This window comes from Microtus ochrogaster, chromosome 22 (assembly GCF_000317375.1).
Source record: "Microtus ochrogaster isolate Prairie Vole_2 chromosome 22, MicOch1.0, whole genome shotgun sequence".
Lineage (NCBI taxonomy): Eukaryota > Metazoa > Chordata > Mammalia > Rodentia > Cricetidae > Microtus > Microtus ochrogaster.
This window is the reverse complement of record NC_022023.1, coordinates 19,477,487-19,497,424: the sequence shown is the minus strand read 5'-3', so window position 1 is coordinate 19,497,424 and position 19,938 is coordinate 19,477,487. Positions and strand designations below refer to the sequence as shown.

The window sequence follows — 19,938 nt, the reverse complement described above, 5'->3', positions numbered from 1 at the left end:
TGGAATCAAATTCCAGCATCAGGTTGTGGAAGCAACAAACAATAGCCACATTTGTTCAGAGCCCTGAATTTGGGACCTTCACGTGCATCTTCACTTACACTCCAGTGCAGCTGTCTTAAAGCCATCAAGCAATGTTTTTACTTTGCAGATGACACCGGGGTTCCATCATGTCAGATTGCTTGACTGGCATCATATGGGTAGCATATGCTGGAGGTCGGGGGGAGAGGATCTGGATTTGGGTCCGTTTTGACTCCAAAACCTGTGCTTTTGGGCCATATGAACGCCCAGAAATAGACTACACTCAGCTAGAAGCCGAACTCTGTTAGGCTAGCTCTGTTAGGCTAGCTCTGCTCAGAGACACAGGAAAAGACAACAGAGTTTACAGCATGAGACAGAGGAAGAATTAAAATAGTGCTTTTAATATAATTTTCAGCAAAGGTACAGTATATACTCTATATCATGTATCTCTAAACTGCTCATCTGGAAAATATAAGCTGCAAAAAAGAAAATACAGACAACTCGCTCAGAGTCTATTAAGTGTGTGCTTTTCTTCCTCTTCTCTTCTGGGAACCTGGATTTTTACACCCTTCTGTTAAAGTCCAGTCTCTGGTGGTTTCTTTGGAACTGTTAAGAGTTAAGAGTGTTCCATCAGAGAAGTATTCTCCCAAAAGGGGGAGGTTTCTAAAGCATTTCAGAAAGCCATCCCTCAGAAGCTAGAAGAGAGACAGGCCAAAGGAAATTTGCACATTAGGTCAACCTTGCTTCTTAGGAATGATGCCCCCTCTGGAGGGCTCCTGAGCACGTGACACCCCCTTAGTCCTTGTCATGGGCCTGTGCTTGAAGCCTCAAAGGACCAGACACTGGATCATCCACATGGGACCCCTTGAGTTCCCGGGCAGCGCAGCGCTATGTCAGGCCTTGAGGTCTGTGAGCGGTAGTGGTGGCGGCGGCGGCGGCAATGGTAAGGCTCTGCCATCAGAGAGGGCAGCCCTCAGCTTCGCACGAAGGAGTCTTCTGAAGGTGACTCGGGGCAGGTTTTCTCAGTCTCAATGTCTTGGTACTCTGTGCCTAAAGGGGAAGGAGGGAAGAAGAGCCAAGAGGAAAAAAGAGATGGATCTTTTCTTCATTTCCCACTTTCTATTAGACTTACATCATAGCGTCACGGCTTTCCAGTGAGAAGGATGTGCAGGAAGGAACGGCGGTAACAGGCTAGCTTTCTCTCCAAGCCCAAGAGCATCTATGGAGGCTCAATCTCTCAAAGTCTCTCAAAGCATATTTATTTGTACTCTCATATCAATACTCATTGTGGGAGCGAGCAGATGTACCCCAAACCTGACTTTTTTCTTTTACGGAAGTCACCAGTAATTGATCTTGTGTCCAAGTGTTATTTGGACTCCAAGAATCACTCTATGTCTTTATTAAAGAGCAGGCTGGGTGCCAGAGAGAACCACTTGAGCCACAGTCATGCTTTCTCCTGTAGCACTGGGGACCAGTTCATCGTCCATTCATCCGGACAGTCACTGCGTGTCAAGTGAAGCAACCTCCTCATCGTGGCCAGGTCTGAGGAAATGTCACACCTCCATAAATGATGCTGTGACTTTATTTGAAAGGTATTAACAATTTAACTCATCCCTGTGGCAATCTACAAGCCATGCAGGACTCAATCATGGTGACAGGTGACTTTTTTGTTCAGGGACAGGGAAACGGAGACCATAGAAACCCCTGGCTATTGATCTGTCCTCTTTCGATTTTGACCTGTTAGTTTAAAAGGTGGCAACAGTCTGCACTCAGTACTTTGAAGCTGAGACTTGGCCCATCGAGAAAGAAGCCCATGTTCTGGGCTTGACTTTTTGCAAGGTTCATGTTCTTATAGTCTTGGGAAAGGTCACTGGAGAAGAACTCCCCAGAGGATTATTTTTCCAAAAGCATGTCAGAATGCCAACTCCACAGAGGGAAAGGAGGAATGGGATAGAGGAAAAGCACGTATGGGTTGGCACTGCTGTTTGGGGCAGGGCAGGAGCGAGAATGGGGGCGGCTTCTTACTCAGCACAACTGGCTGGGAAGCGTTTGGTGTGGCTAAGGTGGAAGAAGGCAGGCTTTGCCAGGTCTCTACTTGGTAACTGTTAGAGCAAAATCGGCTTTCTTATTTTACGGTCCTGGGTTAGCAGGAGACCTTTCGCGGAGATCTTACTTCTAGCTCTTAGCTCATTTCTTTGGCAAACTAGCAACTCACAGTGGGAGCAGGACAGTCTTGTATCAGCACCCTGTCCCCTCGCCATCCCTCCTCCTTGTAGAAGGATGTTCTGCTGACTTCCAGGTTCCCACTTCGGCGGTTGTGTGCTGGACTAGAAAGGGCCCTAGTTCAGCAATCAGGAAGACCTGGTCCTGACTCCTGATGACCCTAACTAGCTGGTGAGCTTGGGAAACTTGAGTTTTCTTGGCCCTCCTTGTCTGATCTATAGAGACGGGGAAAATGACTTACCTGTTAGGGATACCCCAAGTATCCCTAAAATACTTTGGGGTATCTTAGGATCTTATCCCTAAGATAAGTTGGGGTCAACTGGGATTCTGCATTCTTGGACCCGGCACGCAACTGGTAGGCTCAATAAACAAGAGCCCCCAAGCCCTTCTCCCTTTATGGTCTGGATTTAAGCTCAACCTGTGTTTTAGCTGTGTTCTCTTCTAATGCACTCCCTGCATTGCACTGCTGTACTTCATTTTATGGCCTCAGATCCTAAATCAAACATTCTTGCCAAATTTGCCTCCACGAGAGCCGCCTCCTATTTGATTAGCGTGAACTTAAGAAAAACAGTAAGGGGACAGCAAAAAATTTCAGCCTACCAAATGTCACATCTCCCGAAAATTGGCTATATTATTCCATTTGCTCATAGCAAAAATAATAATCACTTCTATCTTATGGAAAAATATTCAAAATGTATGATTATTATTAAGTCCTGATTGTCGACTTGAGCTGTTATTATAAAAATGGAAATATCTGGATGCTCGGCTTTTCCAAAGGCAGCAGTCTGGAAAGAGTAAGACATAGTCTACGTTTAACGTGCCTGGAGCCCCTGAGTCAGGGCTGAGCATATGAGATGGACGTGACCGTATCTGGTAGGAGGCAGGGGTTGGGAGCTCCTGCCTGGTACTGAGAATAACCTCCAGGACTCTTGATCTTTCAGAATGCATTCCTTGTTTCCCTTTACCTGCCTGCTCATCTTGGGTGGAACACCTTGTATACATGGACCACTGGGATAAGGGATAAAGAACATCCATAGCTAAAAGAGGGAGAGTAGACAGACACTCTCTCCAGAATACAGCTGCCATGGTGTCCTGCTTATTATACCAGGGGGCATATAAGAGTGGAAGGCCTAGTTCATTTAAGTCAGAGACTTTGAGATTAGGTATTTCCTGAAGGCAAGGAATGAATGAGGCTCCCTTATATCTACCTTGGTAGGGGGGGAAACATACATCATGGTTACCAAGAGGCACTTTGGACTCATGCTTGGGTTTGAATTTCGGCTTTTCTCATGACCTTGAACCAATTCTGAATCCTTCCAAGTCTCATTTTCGTCCCCTGTAAAATAAAACTAGCGATAGCGCCTGCCTCACAGGGTTAGTGTTAAGATTAAACGTGTTAATGCATGTAATCAGTTCAGCCCAGCAGCTAGTTCAGAGTAAGTACCCGATACATGTTAGAGACTGTTATTATTAGCTATTCCTAGTGCTTACCAATTATTCTCCCTGACAGATTGATTAGCTCTGGAGTGCCAATGTTTTATGTTGGTGCTGAGGAGGGAGAGGAGGGAAAGGGCTTGAAGACCCACTCGGTATCTGGATCCACTCCTCTTTCCCTGTTTCCTGTATTTCTCCCTCCTGTGTCTGTATCCATCATTTAAGGGGGAAAAAGTTGGGTCAGTCTAGTTGAAATGTCAAGTGTCAGGCTGGAAGGGATGGTAGGTTCTATAGTTCAAATTCTTAACTGCACCCAAGAGGAAAATAAAGTTGCCCTCAACTCTGAAGTTGGACAACAAAGGGGCACTTTCTTCCTCGTTGGAAACAAGTGAGATGCTTGAATTAGATTGCTGTGGTCACGGACATTAGAGTTGATGTTCACCTACTCTAGGATCCTTTGGAAAAATGACTCAGCCAATGCTATGGCCAATATTTAGGTGCCAGATGTGCCCTACCTATTCAGAATGGATGGTGTCTCCAAGACATTTAGTGCTGCCTCAGCACACCACGACCTTCCTTTCAGCCATTAATTGTTTTTGTAAATAAAACTTTATTGGTATACAGTTTGGGCATTGTTTCACTTATTGCTCTGAGTTGATCTGGGGTGACAACACAGGGTAAATAGTTTTGACAGTTTGCTGGCCTAAAAGGTTTGAAGGGTTTTACTAGACAGTCCTAAACAAGAGTAATGTGTTGTCCTTGCTTTGGTGACTCTGTGTATGGTGATAGGAGTGATTTTTTTCCTTCATCTTTTTAGTAGGCACCCGGGAGACACCCACTGTTATTTAGTCTCCAGGATCCCCTCTTCTCTTTCTCTCTCTTCTTTGATTACTGCAGCTATCCATCAAAGCTTGCTATCAGTATGAGTGGGCTCTGAGTCATTTCTCATATGCAGACAGAACCTGGCTGGGAATGTTCTTTTGTTTGTGTTAAAAATCTGTCCAGCTTACTGAGCTGTGAGCTCTTGGAGGAGAGGAGCCATGCACCTAGCTTATAGGGTGGCACACAGCCCAATAGTTTAGATAAGGGAACGAATACATCATGTTCAAACACCACATCCTTGAGAAAAACAAACCCTGCAATGAGAAATTATGCTAGCATAGATGGTCTCTGGTAAGTCTAAGCTCTTGTCTTCATTTCCGAGGTATGAAACCGTCTTTGCTTATCTGAATTTCCCCGTGTAGGTTTACCAGGTCATGTTGATCCTGCCTTGGCATAGGAGTAGCTGAGATTCCTTACAGGTGTGAAGAACAAGGGAGACAATCCACAAAGAAGTGGTCCCTAACAAAGGCCTGCGAGCAACAGCCTTGGACTGCCAGCCTGGCTCATGAGTGGCAGTAATACTCTAGAGGAGCTGGGACCCACAGCCTGTCACTTTGGGTCAGCTGCCCTATGAAATTGGGTTTTGAGTCAGAGAGAAAGAGAAAAAGTTTGGTGTGGATTGGGTGAGGCAGGACATAGTGAATGAGGAGAGAAAGCAGAAGGAAAAAAGGCTATGGTTGGATCCCAAATAAATTTCCTAAACCAGAATGTATTTCACCACCACCCTGTCTTGAAAAACGTGGTAGCTCGTATGTATTCGACCTGTCTATCTGTATGATCAGATAGTTGATTTCCACATACTGATGTTTATTATTCAATGTTGCTGAGTAATGCTTTAAAAACTGTCATGTAGATCTTAGGAAACACCCCATGGTTGACAAACTGGGGGGTGGGGGGGGAATGAGAGAACCACTCTTCCCCAGGACCAGAAGCAGCAGATGGGCAGACTGGTGACCAACAATTGTGTTTCCTCGGAACATTTGTCTGTGAGTTTGCATGCATACTTACACTTTCTGGGTTCCTTTATAAAAGCCTCCCCAGAAGCTACTGGAGAGGAGAAACTGACCACCATATCACAATTGTATACTTAGGAAAATCCTCGGGGCAGTGTGACTATTGGCTGGGTGGGTGTCCTTGTGTAGGGCATTCCTGTGGGTTATGTCAGGCCTACAAGGCTTTTCACAGTGTGAGGAGAAACTCCAGGGCATCACTGGATCTGAGGATCTAAATGGATAAGGTACCACACACAACCCTACTTAAAAGTCACCCCCAGAACAGCTATCCCACTGTGAGGTAGAAAAAAGGAAATGACTGTTAGTTACGCTGCCTTCCTGAAAACTCCCCAATCATTCCTGGGGGGGGGGGGGAGCTCTTGGCTTTTTTTTTTAAAAATTATTCTGCTGTTAAGCACTAACAGCGAGATCCTTAGGGGGACCCAAAAAGGATTCTCTTGCTCTTTATTTGCTGTGAGAAGACTCTGGCCATTCTGTGGCTTTGTTATTATCCCCAGGGTATCAGAGCATCATGGCCTTCCTTGTGGAGGTGGGAAGCGTGTAACAGAGACATAGGTGTCCCTGACAGCACACAACCTCAGCTGATGGAAGAAAAGCAGGTTTCCCACATGTGGGAAGCAACACAGGTACAGAGCCTAAAACCTGCGTGGTCTACATGGAAGAGGCATAAAGATCTGTCAAAAGCCACAGAGGAGACCTTTTCATCCATCTTTGCGTGCATTTAACTAAGATGGTGGAGGGACGACCTCAGAAGACAGAACTCCAATTTCATTTTTTAGATCTTCTCCGTTCCTCTCAGGTTTGCTTTCTGTATGTTCAAGGGAGATCTTAGCAGGACAGTTCTCATGAAGAATGCCACTCAAAACCAGACATCCAAGGGGCTGGATCTAGCCTTGGATGCCAGTGTTTGTTATTTTTTTTAATATAATCAAAAGGAAAATTAAAAGTCGATTGAATGTTCTCTTCTGTCATACATGAGAGAAATTGAAAAATTTAAAGATAGCACAATATTCATTGAAATCATTTTGCCAGAGGGAGATTTTAAATTTATAAATAACTGTTGATAAACGTGAGCCCTGGAGTTGGGTTCCTTTGTTGTCTTTGAGAACATTTTAGGGAAAAAAAAGCAATCCAAGATACAAAGAGCTTAAAAATTATATTTTTTTTTTCCAAAAAGCAAATCAATCTCATGAAACAGTATACATCCCAGGGCCTCAGTTTGGAGAGATACACAGCAGCAGAGAGAGGCCAGTTAACCTCTTAGCCATCCATTTTCAAAACAAGACAGAACGGAAACCTGTTTGGAATGTGACCAACACCTTCAGAGCAACAGAACTCACTTCATGAACTGATTGGACAACCATTCTCCATTTCCTAGTTATAGACTCGATGAACACCCTGCCTGTGTTTATGAAACAAGGCTAGGCTAATGCTGGTCTGTTTTAGAAGCACCCTGAAGGAGGCAGCGGATCACAGCCACAGGGCCACACAGCATTCTCTAGGTTCTCTTGGTTTGATGCCTCCTCCAACTTGGGGCTATCATCCAGACCTCCCCATTTACACTGTCCCTTAAAAAACTCTGGCACACCCCCGTCTTTACTCTTCTGGCCTTTATTCTTTCATTGCTTCAGGTGAACTGTAAATGGCTGTTTAAGGTGAAAAATAAAAACCAAGCATCCTTCGTGGCCTATTCCAGGGTATGTCTATAACACAGGCCAACAAAAAGGCATGAAGGGTGAGCTGACTGGGCCCTTGGCTATGCATGTATGTACTCCCTTCTGACCCAGTCCCTGAAGCCAGTGGCCATACTGTCTTAAGCGTGCTGGTGCAAGAGATTCCCCTACAGGACTTTTATCCCAAATGACCGTGCAGGTCTCTGAGGTTCAGCCGCTTTTGACACACCGAGTTTGGGATTGACCTGGGACCTGTCACTATCATGTTCATGCACTGGACACGTGATCACTTCTGCACTTGGGGGTTGATCATCACAGATACCACAGCGCACTCAACAGGAACCACACTTCCTCTCTCTCCTGTTTCCAGGAGCAAGGTTCCCATCCACACAGACCCACATCTGAGCGAGTCTCCTTCACAGGCTAAAAGGAAGGCCTGCTGTTGCAACACGAAGCATGAATATGAAAGTGCTTCCCATGACAGTGACATCACCATGGGGAACAAAGCCAGAAGGCAGATTTGCAGCTTGTCACGTTATCCCAGGATTTCAAATGTGCACCTTTTAAAGCTGCATTTACACTCTTTCTGGGGCATCTTTTTCTTAGAACACGCTGTGCATTTTTCTGCACGGTATCAGAATGAGGATTAAAAAATGACAGTGGATTAATTGCATCCCTTGAATCACTTTATATTTTTGGTGCATTAAAAAAAGGAGAAAAGTGAAAGCCTTGTTAGTGACTGAAGGGTTAACACAGACTCAAGAAGTAGTTAAAAATAGTATCAGAGGATTATACATACAACAGTTGGAAATTCGTACGCTTTGTCATTTTTTTTGTTGTTTTTGAAAAAAATGGTAAAATGTTTGGCAAATGTAAGCAAATGACTTGGGCTATGTTGGGGCTCACAGGCTCTGAGCGGGTCAGTCATAGCCAGGTGAGGCCCACAGCTTCCTGAGGTCGCACTGTGGGGCTAGTCGGGAGGAGGTGCTAGGAGATGGGAAGGGACATGTCCCCCCCTACCCAGCTCCCCCTTGGGCCCTCAGTCTTGATATGGAAATGGAGCTGGTGAGAGGTGCCAACCACAGACTCCAGTCCGGATGGCCCATCAGCATCTCTCAGAGAATTCTGGGGACTCGAACCACACGCAGACTGGGTGAGTGGTCTACACAGTGACCCATATTGCGACAGTTGGAGAGAGAAGTGGAGCTTCCACCCCTCCAACCTGCACACCGCCCCCCCACCCTGACGGAGGGAGAGGGTGTCACTAGTGCTGATCCTGGCCATGTTTCCAACTTGAACTTGTGATTTTAGTAGACTCGTTTTGTTTTTTTTTTTTTTTAAATGCTTTTAAAGTTTTGCATGTGTGTGCATATCCAGCAACGTCCATCCTCCAAGCTGGCCACAAGTGTTCCCTGAATTTGGCAGTGCCTGTTGCTTGTAGCTGTTGGCATCGTGAAAAACCATGAGGTACCTTCCAAGCAGAGCCCAGCAGTGTGCGTGTCCTCCGGGGCCATCCCATCCTCTCTTTATTCTGAATCCTGACTGACTCTGAATTTTTAGAATAAGACAAAGGTCTTTGTGTCTGTGTGTCTGTGTGTGTGTGTGTCTCTGTCTGTCTGTCTGTCTTTGAAATCCTTTTTCTTTATCTCTTTTTTATTAAGAAAAATGACCCTTCGTTCACAGAGTTCAGCCCTCCTCCCGTAGTCACTATAAGACGGATTCCATGTTTTCACACCACTCATGGTCCTCCAGGTTATAGATAAACTTTGTCCTATGTGTCTGGTGCGCGGGCACAGGGTCCCTCCCCAGATTGTCTAGGGTCAGAGTAGAGGCAAAGAACTCACTGGTGCTCAGCCCGCCCTCGTGGTTTTTGATGTAGCGTTTATAGTTTTTCCGCAGGCACTGCCACGTGGTGGTGTAGAGGATGAAGGCAAAGGACTTGAGCGCAATGGCGATGCTGACGTACAGGTATCTGTAGACCACGTTGTCGTAGAGGACGCAGGCGCCTTGCTCCCCACAGAAGGTGCTCCAGAACAGACAGGTGGAGTCAATACCAGCCCCGAATATGAGAGGTGGGGGGATGAAACCTGTCGGAAGGAAGAGATCGTTTCAGATTTTTTTGGCTCAGTTGGGCTGTTCACTGCCAAGGAGGGATCTTCCATCCCTGGCTGGGCATTTGTTTTATAGCACTGCTCGGAGAATTCGCTGGATTGCTAGGCTCGACAGTGCGGTGGTTCAAACCGCTGGGTCACACATCCTAGTTCAGCTTTCGTTATCTAGACAAAGTCATCAAGCTCTCTAAACTAATACATGAAAAGCATTTAGGATGCGATGTGTTGTGCCTGGTAACTATAAACATGAGATGAGTGACAGCTGTCATTATTCTGGGATGGGAAAATGTCTTTCCTGGAGCCTTAGTGTTTGTCAACCTCCCAGAGGGAATCTCAAGGAGATGTGTGGCTCTGCTCACCGCCCTGTTGCGTGGCGTTTGCAGGGCTGTGTGAATGCCCAGTGGAGGGACCAGCGGCCAGAAGTAGAATGTGAATACGTCATACTGTGTGGGCACATAAACAGACAGAGTTATAGTGTAAAATAGGACATGTGACAAACATACTCATGATTAGTGTTGGTCTAGTTATTAAACTGGTGTGAATTCTTTTCATATGGAGCTGATACCAGATTCCCACAGCAATCATCGTAAATGCTAGATGAGATGAAAACTGTCCCCATTTTAACTCAGGACCAGGGAAATCTGCTGGTCTATTTGCCTGTTCTCAACCCTTCACTTCAATGCCATTTGACCCGACTTAGACCACCCACAGCCATCAAAATCCTGGTGTTTATGTTTATGGTACAGCTCTATCGTTACATGTTTGTTTGTTTGTTTGTTTTCTTTTTTAAAGACACCGTATGGGCTGTACTTAAACTCATGGGCTCATGTGATCTTCCTGCTTCAGTATTCAGTGTAGCTGAATGCCAAGTACTTGGGTCCTTACTGCCATCCTGGGCTCCGTCATGTGCTCTGTGTCTATGTGTTTGTGTGTGTACACAGGCACACATGTGGAAACCAGAGGTTAGCATCCAGTGTTGTTCAACTGGAATTGTCTACTTTGTTTTCTGAGACAGGGTTTCCGATTTCCTTGGAACTTGCCAGTTTAGTTATCCTGGCTGCTCAGAGATGCAACCGTTCCTGCTGCTTCCCTAGCATTGGGAGTACAACCTTTTCTGTTTGTTTTAATGTGAGAATCTGGTCCTGCTTGCATGGCAAGCCTGAGGTTTGATTCTCAGCACTGAAAAAAAAAGTCCTAGGTTATTCTGGTCTGTTTTGAGGAGCCTTATTTATAGGTTGGGGGGGGGAATGAATAGGTTAATAAGTTACTAATACAAATTCATTGTTCAGAATTTCTAGCACTCTCTGAGGCTAGACTATGGGACCAGCGACCTTCAGTGACAGACCTCAGTTGTGACACATGATGGCTGCAATTAGACAGACAATCCTGAGATGGTAGGACTGGAGTGTTCTTTCCAGGGTCAGTCCTGGACATAAAAACTTCACTTTTCACTAAAGTCTTTCTGAGGATTCGATTACACGTAGATCCTCTGTCCAGAAAAATAGACACATCCTCCAAACCAAGCACATGGCTTAGGGGGTCAGAGAACTGTTTAGTCAACCCACAGTGGACAGAAGTCTTTCAGATGTCTAGATAATACAGCACTACCATACTGAAGGGGTGCATAGGTATGGGAGAGCTGTGTGGAGCCTTCAGCACCTCCCTTACCTCCCTGTTTTAAGATGGGCCTGAATGGATTGCTGGGTTCTATCTTACCCTCTTCAGAACTGAGAGGTTGGCAGAGCTGCCTTCTAGGTCTTGGAGTTTTGGACCTTCTCCTAAGTCTGCTGCTTGTTACCTCAGAGAGGAAACCCCACATGATGGATTCTAATGGAATCCCCATTAAACTCCTCAAGCAGCTTGATTTAATAAATATCCTAAGCTCAGAATCCCCTACAAGCTGTTCTCTGTTCCTGGTGCAGACTTGGGTCCTGCGGAGTGGAAACACGTCTGCATCACTCCCGGGGGCACCGAGGCTGCTTAGGTGCTCATGACTTCCCCACTAACTGGGCTGGAGCATGTCCCCCCCCCCCCCCCGCGTAACATGGAGGGATTTCCATGGCAACTGATGCACATGTGGATGGATCCGTGGCTAAATGGCACTGATTTGACCTATTCTCGGGCACAGTGGGACAGCGTAAATCCATTCACCTTTTCTGTTTCTGCGGTTTCGTTTCGTGATTAGATGCCAAATGCTCTTTCTACCCCTTGTGACCAATCTTGAGGTCATTAGCCTTTGCCCTAGTTACTAGTCACCTAGCAGTGAAAAGCCAATACTGAGGGTCACCCTGCTCAAGGGACATCTGTTGAAAAAGTCTGCCACAGGGAGGAGCTAAAATCTAGATATTCTTTATTCCATAATGCATGGATTCTTGGACACATAGCTACATTTGGAAAATCAGGATATATTTTTTAAAGATTTATTTATTTTCATTCTTCGGGGGGACTTGATTGGGGGAGGAGGAGGGAAATGGGAGGCGGTGGTGGGGAAGAGACAGAAATCTTTAATAAATAAAAAAAAAAGATTTATTTATTATGTATAAAACATTCTGCCTTGATGTATGCCCGCACGCCAGAGGAGGGCGCCAGATCTCAGTACAGATGGTTGTGAGCCACCATGTGGTTGCTGGGAATTGTACTCAGAACCTCTGGAAGAGCAGCCAGTGCTCTTAACCTCTGAGCCATCTCTCCAGCCCCCATCAGGATATATTTTTATCCTATCACAGGATGTCTGGAGTATAAAGGAGCCATTTGTTAGTACTTGTTTAAGCTCAAACTCATTGTGCACCTCCTTCATGATCCTGCGTCTGAATGTTTATAATATTCACTTGTCTTTAAGTAGATTATGGGTGCTCTGTGCTCTGAAGGTATCAGTTTTATTCCATTGCCCGGTTCCTCTAGCAAATGATGATGCCCGTGAAAGAACTAGAAAAAGCCTTCAAGTAGTTGGAAAGCTCAGTGTCTATTAATGTTTTCTATGCTGTACTCAAGATTTGAGAGAACGTTGGTGGTAGAGATGGGAGAGCCCTGACTTAAGAAGCTGGAAACTCTGAGGCGTGTCACTTGCCCTCTCAGTGTCTCTGTGAAAAATGGAGCCAATAGCACCTTCTAAGGTACAAGTGATTTTGCAAGGGGCCTAACCCATTCATATGGCCAGAGCTTTTGCTAACTCATTCATCTTCTTCAGGGACGTAAGGCGGGGCATTTCCGAATAAATGCTAGGCTTAGTAAAATAAGAATAACCCTCATGAGACTTCTTTTGTATTTCTACATAAAGCATTAGCTTTCTTTTCTGCTACATTAAACTCCTCCCTTTTATTGGCTTGTAATTCTCTTCCAAAGGGCAGACTGAGTTCTAGGCTTGGGGAGACAACACAGATGTCGATCTAAAGCACCCCTTTCCTCTGAAAGTCTTTGCTATTCTGGAACTCCCCTGAGAGGTTACTTATCAGATTCCTAGCCCTTTGGCGCTAATTTTCACAAACAGCCATTAGTGTGTGTGTGTGTGTGTGTGTGTGTGTGTGTATGAAAATCAAAACAAGCTGCCCTCAGAAGATGCTGGCCCACACTTGAGACCAATGGGAGACTTCTATATGATTAGTAAACCAGTCAGCTAAGCACTGGAGAGGCTGCAGCTCCATCCACCGCAATTCCTTTCATAACTCCTAACCTCTCTTACTGTAAAGGGAAAGAGGCCAAGAGCCCAAACCTAGTCATTTGCTTTTCTTCTAATTCAAAGTTCATCAATTTGAGAAGCTTTTAGAGCTTTTCTCTGGGATTTCCAGCATTAGAGAGAACAGGTTATTTATTTACCTTCTGCTAAGCTCCTGGAAGCCCCGTTTTGATGTGTGGGGAGAGAGAAACACACAGGCACTCCGATCCCTGCCAGTTGTAGAGTTCTCCCTCCTCTGGGCTTGTTAATGCATAGAGAAACTGGGAGCCTGATTTGTAAACACGCGTCCCAGTGTCTGGCAGAATGCCTCTGGCAGCACCGGCAGACACTTGTCAGCAGGAAGAGACACTCTGTCATCAGTGTCCTTGCTGCCTTTTTTTTTTTTTTTTCTCTCAGTCAGGGTGCTCACATCTGGGGAGGTCCTCCTGGTGAAGGAGGAAATTCTATTCCGTCTCTGTGGCTTGGGAACCAGGGGACTTTGGGCAAGTTCCACAACTTCCCTGAATCTCACCCTCTTTATAAAATGGGTACAAGTGTACTTTCTTGGTGTAGGAGTGTATTTCGTGTGTCTGTGTACATGTCTGTGTAAGGGCAGGAGGACATGGAGACCATAGTCAATGTTAAGAGTCTTCCTCAATCCCGTTCCACTTCATTATTTTTGAGACAGAGTTTCTCACTGTTCCTGAAAGTCACCGACGGACTTGCTTGTCAGCGAGTTCCAGACAGCATCCTTTCTCTGCCCCCCAAGTGCTCAGGGGTGACAGGTAAATGCCACCAGGCCAGCCTTTCACATAGGAGCTGGGAATCAAAACTTAGGTCCTCAAGTGCTTCAAGGACTGAACCATATTCACAGCCCCCAAATTATATTTTATTGTATAGTTAGTTTTTTAATTGAGAAAATATGGGTAGAGGATGCTTACTAATTGGGTTATGACCCTATTTTTAGGCTTTTGTTCTCAGTCCCTTTGGCTGCTGACCACCCCATTCCCATAGTAACAAATATGTAAGGAAACCTTTCAAGCCAAGAGACTGTGGGTTACCCCTCACCCCTTAATGCTGTGGGACAATGGTCTTTTATCCTATCACTTGTATTATTTTTAATAAAATGCTGATTGGCCAGTAGCCAGACAGGAAGTAGAGGCATGACTATGAGAATTATGGGAAAACGAAAGATTCAGTCTGTAGTCATCACCCAGACACAGAGAGAGCCAGACACAGAGCAAGCAAGATGTGACTGCCTCACTGAAAAAGGTACCAAGCCCCGTGGCTAACACAGACAAGAATAATGGGCTAATATAAGATGTAAGAAAGAGTTAATTAAGAAGCCTGAGCTACTAGGCAATTAGTTTATAATTAATATAGACCTCTGCATGTTTTCTTTGGGACTGAATAACTGCTGGACCAGGCGGGACAGAAACCCCTGTCAACGCCTTAAGAGTGAGTCTATTTTAGAAGACAATCAGATGTTTCTGGAAGGGAGGCCAGGTATATACATCAGCGTCTCTTCTCATTTGAGCGTCTTCATTGTGATACACCCTTACTATGAAAGGAGTGGGAGGTAGGGGTGATAGTGGAGTTATTTTTGTTAGAAACATCTCCCTTCCCTTTGTGTCTCCTGGGCAGAAACTGGAGTGTGAAACCCGCCTCAATAGGGCGTCACCATATGTGGGCAGAATATATGACAAGCTCAATGCTACTTGCTGTTTCAAAAAATATTAGAAGAATTAAATCTTCCTTATACTCTAGCTCACGTATGTGTGCACACATATATACATATACTATATACATGTGCACGTACAACACATATACACATACTATGTATGAGCAAAACCCTCTATGCTACTTAAGGAGACTGTCTCCGCTTTTCTGAAATCTATTAACAGAGATTAACCCTCAAGGCCCTATATCTTGGCTCTTTTATCCCTTCTCATGGCTGAAAAGGCAAGGCCTATTCAGATACCATGGTCTCAACTTAAAGAGTGAACTGAAAGGCTTTTGTGAGAAAAAATAAATCCACGTTCCTTTACAGGACAAAACCAGAGGCCGAAAACAGCTGTGCCATTTACATTTATAGAAAGATAACGGTTCTTCTTCTGCTTACCTGCCAAGACTCGAATTCACCCCGGATGCCATTCAACCCAGAGCAATTACTGTTAGCGGCGGCTCCAGCTAGAGGGGAATGTCGAAAGGTGTATTCTCCTGAAAAGACTGATGCATTCCTCTCCTTCAGCGGTGCTGAGAGAGGGATCGGACTATTGACACTGGCAGGTGCTTTCCAGGGACACCTGCCACTCACTTTTCTCAATTCTGAGAACTCAGCAGCTACTGCATCCTCACCTCATTCCTGGGTCCTTTGTTTAAAAAAAAAAAGTCTGGAAAGTTCCAGAGCTTAGGTAGTCTACCAAAGGCCACCTAGACAGGAGTGACAGCGAGCTGTGCCTGGCTGTAGAGGGCTCAGTGGTCAAAGCGCTATCCCTCTTGGCCATGTAAGAGAAATGGACTCTCTGTGTGTGAACGGCACGTCATATAGCCTGCTGTGAAGCCCGTGTCCAACAACTACTTATGAATTAAAGAGGAACAGAGGGCTGGGGAAGAGTCCTCCCTGCTTCCTGGACACCGACTCCTGCTCCTGCCCACATGGGGCCCTCGAGTGCACTGTGTTTCCCTTCTCTAATAAAAGCACGAGCTGATGTGTGTGCTTCTTCTTGCCTGTGCACCTCCTCTATTCTAGGCTATGCCCAGAGCCAGAGCTCAACAAACCCACGAAGATCTGCATCAGGTTTCTAAGAAATGCCTCCCCAGAGTCATGCATGATTCAAAGACAAGACCTAAGACCCAAGGCCAGGATGCCCAGGAAGGAACACGCATGTGCAGATGCATACGAAGGACCTTCCAGTGCTGGCTGTCTAGCAGCTTAGCTCTGTGGAACTCTGCATGGTGATTGGTGGGTGGAGATTTCATGGTGAATCCAGCCTGCTTTGCTCGATACCTTTGAGACCTCTGGTTGGTTAGCATCTGTTCTGTTGGTCCATTCAGGGCTTCCCAGTATCACAGGACCCGAACTTAAACCTCAACATCATCTTGCTCTCTTGTTTCTTCTTCGCTCAAATCTACTTAGCTGGTTACAGATATGGGGAGGTGGTTTAATAGGCACTGTCTCCACGTCATGGCTTTCATTGCTTTCTGCCTTCTAGGCTTCCTGCTCTAGTCTCGATCAATAGATTTTCACTTTGATCAATGTATTTTCACTTTGATATTCATGTGCGTGTGTGTGTGTGTGTGTGTGTGCTTCATTAATTTTTACCTTTTCTTTTGGAGACAAGGTCTTTCACTGAATTTGGAGTCTATCTAGTTGTTCGGGCTGCCTGGCCAGTGGTCTTCCTATCCCTACCTCTGCAGAATTGAACTATAGCTTTTTATATGGGTTCTGGGGATTCCTAACTCAGGTTCTTGTGTTTCTGTTAGAAGTGCTTTACCAACTAAGCCATCTTCTCCACAGCCACACCTTGATGCCTTTGATGAACTGTCCTGCATCCCACCAGCCTTGCTGCCAGGCTGATCTCCCCTAATCAGACTGAATGTGTGTCCATGCTCCCATCTGAGGCCCCCCCCTGCCCCACAGCTGAGTGCAGTCTTTCCCCTTGAAATGCAACGTGCTCTTTAACTCTGCTCATAGGAAGCCTTCCTGCTTTGCCCCTACCTGCTCCACCCCTGCTTCTAGGATCCTAAAGGCAGGATGATATCTCTGGCTCCTCACATTCTTTGTGGAACCCAGAGCCTCAGACACGATGAGTCCCCGTGCATGTTTGTGTCCAGGGATTTGAGTTGATGCGACATCCATGGTAGGAAGTTGACCTCAGGGGCCATTTACTTTTTGCTTTAGCAGGGCCGGGGAATCAAACCCATGGCTTTCCACTTGCAAGTAAGCACTCTACCACTGAACAATACCCCCAGTCCCAGGATCAGACCCCATGAGCAAATGGCTGGCCTATAACCCAGACAGAAGAGCAGTGATCAGTAGGGCATTTGTCATAGTAGGGAGGAGAAGGGATCTACCACACCACGAATTCTGCTGAGGGAGCATCCAGGTCGTTCTGAGTTAAACGACCCTTCTCCAGCTCTGTGGCCTACGCTGCTTCACTCCAGCCACTGGCCTGGATGACATGACCTGAACATGTGTTCCCACACTCTGGCCTTTTACTGGCTCTCAGTGTTGAGGCAGCTCGCCCTGTTTCTGTCTGGTCAGTCATGCCTCGGATTTTGGTATGTCTCAGCGCTGCTCCACCTAAGATATTAAAGCAGATGCAGCCACTTGGGCCACAGTTCCTATATTCCCATTCCATCAAGTTCTTACGACTTCTTTATACCTTTGCCCCTTTCTGTGGCCTCCTATTTTACCTCTTCTTTATCCAGGCCAGGAATTACCATCAATCATGTTAGCTTCACTTTGGCCACTAGCCTCATTTTTTTTTTTTTTTTAAAAGAAGGTCTCATGTAGCCCAAGCTTGCTACGTAGCCCTACATGACCTTGAACTTCTGATCTTCCTGTCCCTGCTTTCCTCTTTCTGGGACTATATCATCAAGCCTAGCTTTATATGGCGCTGGAGATCAAAGCCATCTTTGATGGCTAGGCATGTATTCTAACAGTTGAGCTACATTCCTGAAACTTAGCATCCTTACTTTTCTTTCTTTGAGCTCTTTGCACCTCATCTACCACTGATACCGCCAACTGCCATCTTATTTCTGCCCTAGGGCTACTAGGGAAGTTCTCAGCCCACAGTGCCACTGAGGTCTCTGCTCTTCTCCATTGGCGCCTAAAATCAATCAGGAAACTAACGTTACCTTCACTTCTGGATCCTGCAATTCTTTTCTATCCTGTCCGTAGCCCAGTGCGGTCTTCCATGCCAACATCCTTCCTTCTGCCCTGATGTATTCTTGGCCTTATACACCCCTGTTGAGTATGACAGCCACTGGCCACATGAGGCTACATTAATGGAAACCAATCAAGGTTGAATAAAGCAGTCCACCCAAGCCATCTTTCAAGTGCTCAAAATAGGATGAGATAAAGAACATTTCTGTTGTCACCCCAGGACAGCCCAGCCATGGTCCATGCCTCTCCTCACCTGCCTCTTGGGTCATCTGCCTATCTCAAACACTGGTATCTCCAACACCTCTTCCTGCATACTTTACACCGTCCGTGGACTGTCCAAAATACACAATACAACGCAAATGCTATATTAGGCAGCTTATACTATTGTTTAAGAAGTGGTGACATGAAAAGCCAGTGTGGGTATGCTCAGTATGGATACTATGTTGTTTTGGAGTGCTGAATTTGTCTATTTGAAACTTGCAGAGGTGGAAGGCCAACTGAACTTCAATTCAAAGACCAAGTCATGAAGGGCCATCCCCATTAACTTTTAATCCAGTATCTCAACCCCAAACCCTCTCTCCACTCTAACTTGACCATACCTTATTAGGAAATTGGACAGAATCTCTTTCTGAGGTACACAGTGACTCTTGTCCCTGTCTTGGTAAAGCCTATCATCCATCTATCTATCTATCTATCTATCTATCTATCTATCTATCTATCTATCTATCTATCTATCTATCTATCTATCTATCTATCTATCCATCTACAGCTTCTATTTGTCCAAGAGAAAAAGATCAAAGCTACCTAAGTGACAGGAGACCTTTCTCATCAAGTTCCTAGCTTACCACCTTCACCAGCCCCGGGTTACGCTATCTCTGCCCCACCCCACTCCCCTCACCAAGATCTCAGGATCCTGGAAGCTTTATCCCTGTAGCCCCCCCCCCCCCATCTAAAGCACTCTTTCCTCTTCCTATATATCTTCACAATCTTATTCTCTGCTCAGGACATCATGCCCGAATCCCAAGGTAAAAGTGAGGTGGCCCTTCCCCAAGTCACTGTTGTCCCGGTGCAGACTCCAGCACAGATCTCGCCACACTCAACTTCAATGTCCCCATTGTATTCCCATTACCCACATGGGGCACCACGAAGCCTGGCGGTGTCATAGGATCTGATTTATTCATTGGCCTCGCATTAACAATAATGGCCATTAATCTTATAGGGTTCTGGAGGAGATGGAATTAGGCCAGATGCTGAGACTTTTCTGCTAAGCCGCTTTTAATTAAACGATGAGACAGTGTCCTATCCTCTTAGCGCAGGGGTTTTCCAAACTGATTTGTGACCCATAATGGGCAATAGGATCAATATGCTGGGTCGTGACCAACTTTTCATAAAGCATGGAGAGGAATAGAGAATATGTGAACGGGTTGCACACGTTTTCCCGTGAAATTTTTGTCTCAGCTATATCTATGCATATGCATGTGTGTAATGGGCCATAATGATAAAGTTATCTCTTGTTCTGGCTTACAGTCACAGAAATGGAAATGTCCCTGTTCTTCCCGATGGTGCCTGCTTTCCCTGAGGCAGATAGACAGATTGCGTTGACTGACTTCAGAGCGGTGAGTGTTTATCTTAAGTGCATCACCTTAAGATACGTCAGTTTTCGGTTTTGTCTTCACTTCTTCTATAATTTTCAGAAACGTCTTATTCTTTTAAAAATTTTGGGCTATCAAAATTATTATGAAGGATCCTGTTTTCGCATATACGTGTGTATGCATCTGGTTATGGCCTGGAAGCTCAGAATAACAGAAGCGTTACAGAAAGGTGAGCTGGTGTGACTATCATGGAATGGTTCTACCACTTTCCCAAAGGAGGCTTTTTAGATTGTTGGTATGCCCATCTATCTACCTATCCTTGTTGGTATATCCATCTATCTACCTATCCTTGTTGTTAGGCCCATCTGTCTACCTATCCTTGTTGGTATACACATCTGTCTACCTATCCTTGTTGGTATGCCCATCTGTCTACCTATCCTTGTTGGTAT

The 19,938-nt window shown here is 45.5% G+C and overlaps 1 protein-coding gene across 2 annotated transcripts in view; it reads right to left on the bottom strand.

The window, feature by feature from the left end:
• Positions 1-417: 417 nt before the first annotated feature.
• Positions 418-19,938, bottom strand: part of Slco3a1 (solute carrier organic anion transporter family member 3A1) — a 282,659-nt gene continuing 263,138 nt past the window's right edge. Inside the window, exons 10-11 of one of the 2 annotated variants that reach the window (XM_026784286.1) lie at positions 9,088-9,330; positions 418-1,068 (exon numbers count right to left, since the gene is read on the bottom strand). In XM_026784286.1, the coding sequence (XP_026640087.1) occupies positions 992-1,068; positions 9,088-9,330 (320 nt within the window). In that variant the 3' untranslated portion in view covers positions 418-991. Of the gene's footprint in view, positions 1,069-8,950; positions 9,331-19,938 lie in introns of those variants that run through there. The other variant, XM_013350234.2, reaches the window with a different exon arrangement.